Source organism: Myotis brandtii, unplaced genomic scaffold (genome assembly GCF_000412655.1).
Source record: "Myotis brandtii unplaced genomic scaffold, ASM41265v1 scaffold579, whole genome shotgun sequence".
NCBI classification, from domain to species: domain Eukaryota; kingdom Metazoa; phylum Chordata; class Mammalia; order Chiroptera; family Vespertilionidae; genus Myotis; species Myotis brandtii.
In genome coordinates, this window is record NW_005370171.1 from 895014 (window position 1) to 896248 (window position 1235).

A 1235-nucleotide genomic window follows, 5' to 3' on the forward strand; every position below is an offset into this window, starting at 1 on the left:
TCACCGCCCAGGCCGACCGCCGGCCCTTGGTGGCCCTGGGTCCCGGGAGAAGCAGCAGGCCGGTGAGCGGTCCCCATGCGGGTGGGCTCAGCTGGGGTTCCCCTCCATTCACCGGTCTTTATGGGGGCCTTGGGGGCCAGCGCATGGATGCTCGACCGGCAGAAACGCCTGCCCCTGCCTCCCCCCAGCTCCCCGTCCCCGTGACCCCTCCCCGGGTTCCTAGACGCGGAGTGCCCGGACACGGTGGAGGTGGTGGAGGTAACTCAGGCCCGGGGCTGCCGTGGCGACATGAATAGTCCGTAAGAGGCAGCCGCAGAGCGATGATGCTGGCAGAGTGGACGGTCCCCTTCCCAGATGTCGCTGGGCTCTCACGCCCACCTGGTTTGACTGGCAGGGCGACAGAAAGCAGGTCGGAAACGTGGGCCAGCGCGTCTTCAAAGTCCTCGAGAGCCGGCAGCCCGAGGGGCCGAGTCTGAGGCCCCTCCTCCCAGTCGTGTCCAAGGTCGCCAGCCTGGCCCCCGGCACCTTCCATGAAGGTACCCCTTCCTGCAAAAGCAGCTTCTGGCCCATCCCAGAATAGAGATGAGCGCAGGCGGGAAGGGGGCGGGACGGGTCGCTGTGTCCGAGTGGCCATCGGGGCTGCTTGCCTTCCAGCAACACTAGCAGTGCCCGTGCGGCCTGAGTGTGGGGTTCACCTGCTCCCCTCGGCCTTGTCCCCGCCCCTGCAGACCAGGCCAACCTGCTCAACAAGAGGCTGGTGGACTGGCTGCGCTACGTCAGCGTCCCGCAGGGGCTCCCCCACTCCTCCGGGGGCTTCTTCACGCCCCGGGCCCGGCAGGTGAGTGGAGGATCTCAGCCTCCGGCCTCCGGGGTCCCAGGACACCTCGCCAGCCTTGCCCTCAGGTCCCCTGCCTTCCTGTCCTCCACCTGCCGTGGCTCCACGTGGTGGGGGTGGGGAGAGTGGTGGGTCACAGTGGGCCACAGCCCTCGGCCACGGCGCTCTGAGGGTCACGGAGGCCTGGACCTGCTGGTGAAGGTCACAGGCCTGACGGAGGCCGTGTTCCTGGCTCCAAGCCGGCGGGTATGCACCGCGCTGAGTCGGAGACAAGGGTGCCCCGCCCTCCCCTGTGCCCGCAGCCGGGTCCTGTCACCGAGGTCGATGGGGCCGTGGCCACGGATTTCTTCACGGTGCTGTCCACGGCCCAGCGCTTCACCGAGGACCAGTGGCTGAACGT

General features: G+C 68.7%; 1 protein-coding gene across 1 annotated transcript in view; it reads left to right on the plus strand.

Moving 5' to 3' along the window:
- AP5Z1 (adaptor-related protein complex 5, zeta 1 subunit) overlaps nt 1-1235 on the plus strand; it is a 17551-nt gene that overhangs the window by 5880 nt on the left and 10436 nt on the right. The window contains 4 exon segments of the mRNA XM_014549993.1: nt 224-258; nt 297-536; nt 729-838; nt 1138-1233. Coding sequence (XP_014405479.1) covers nt 224-258; nt 297-536; nt 729-838; nt 1138-1233 — 481 coding nt within the window.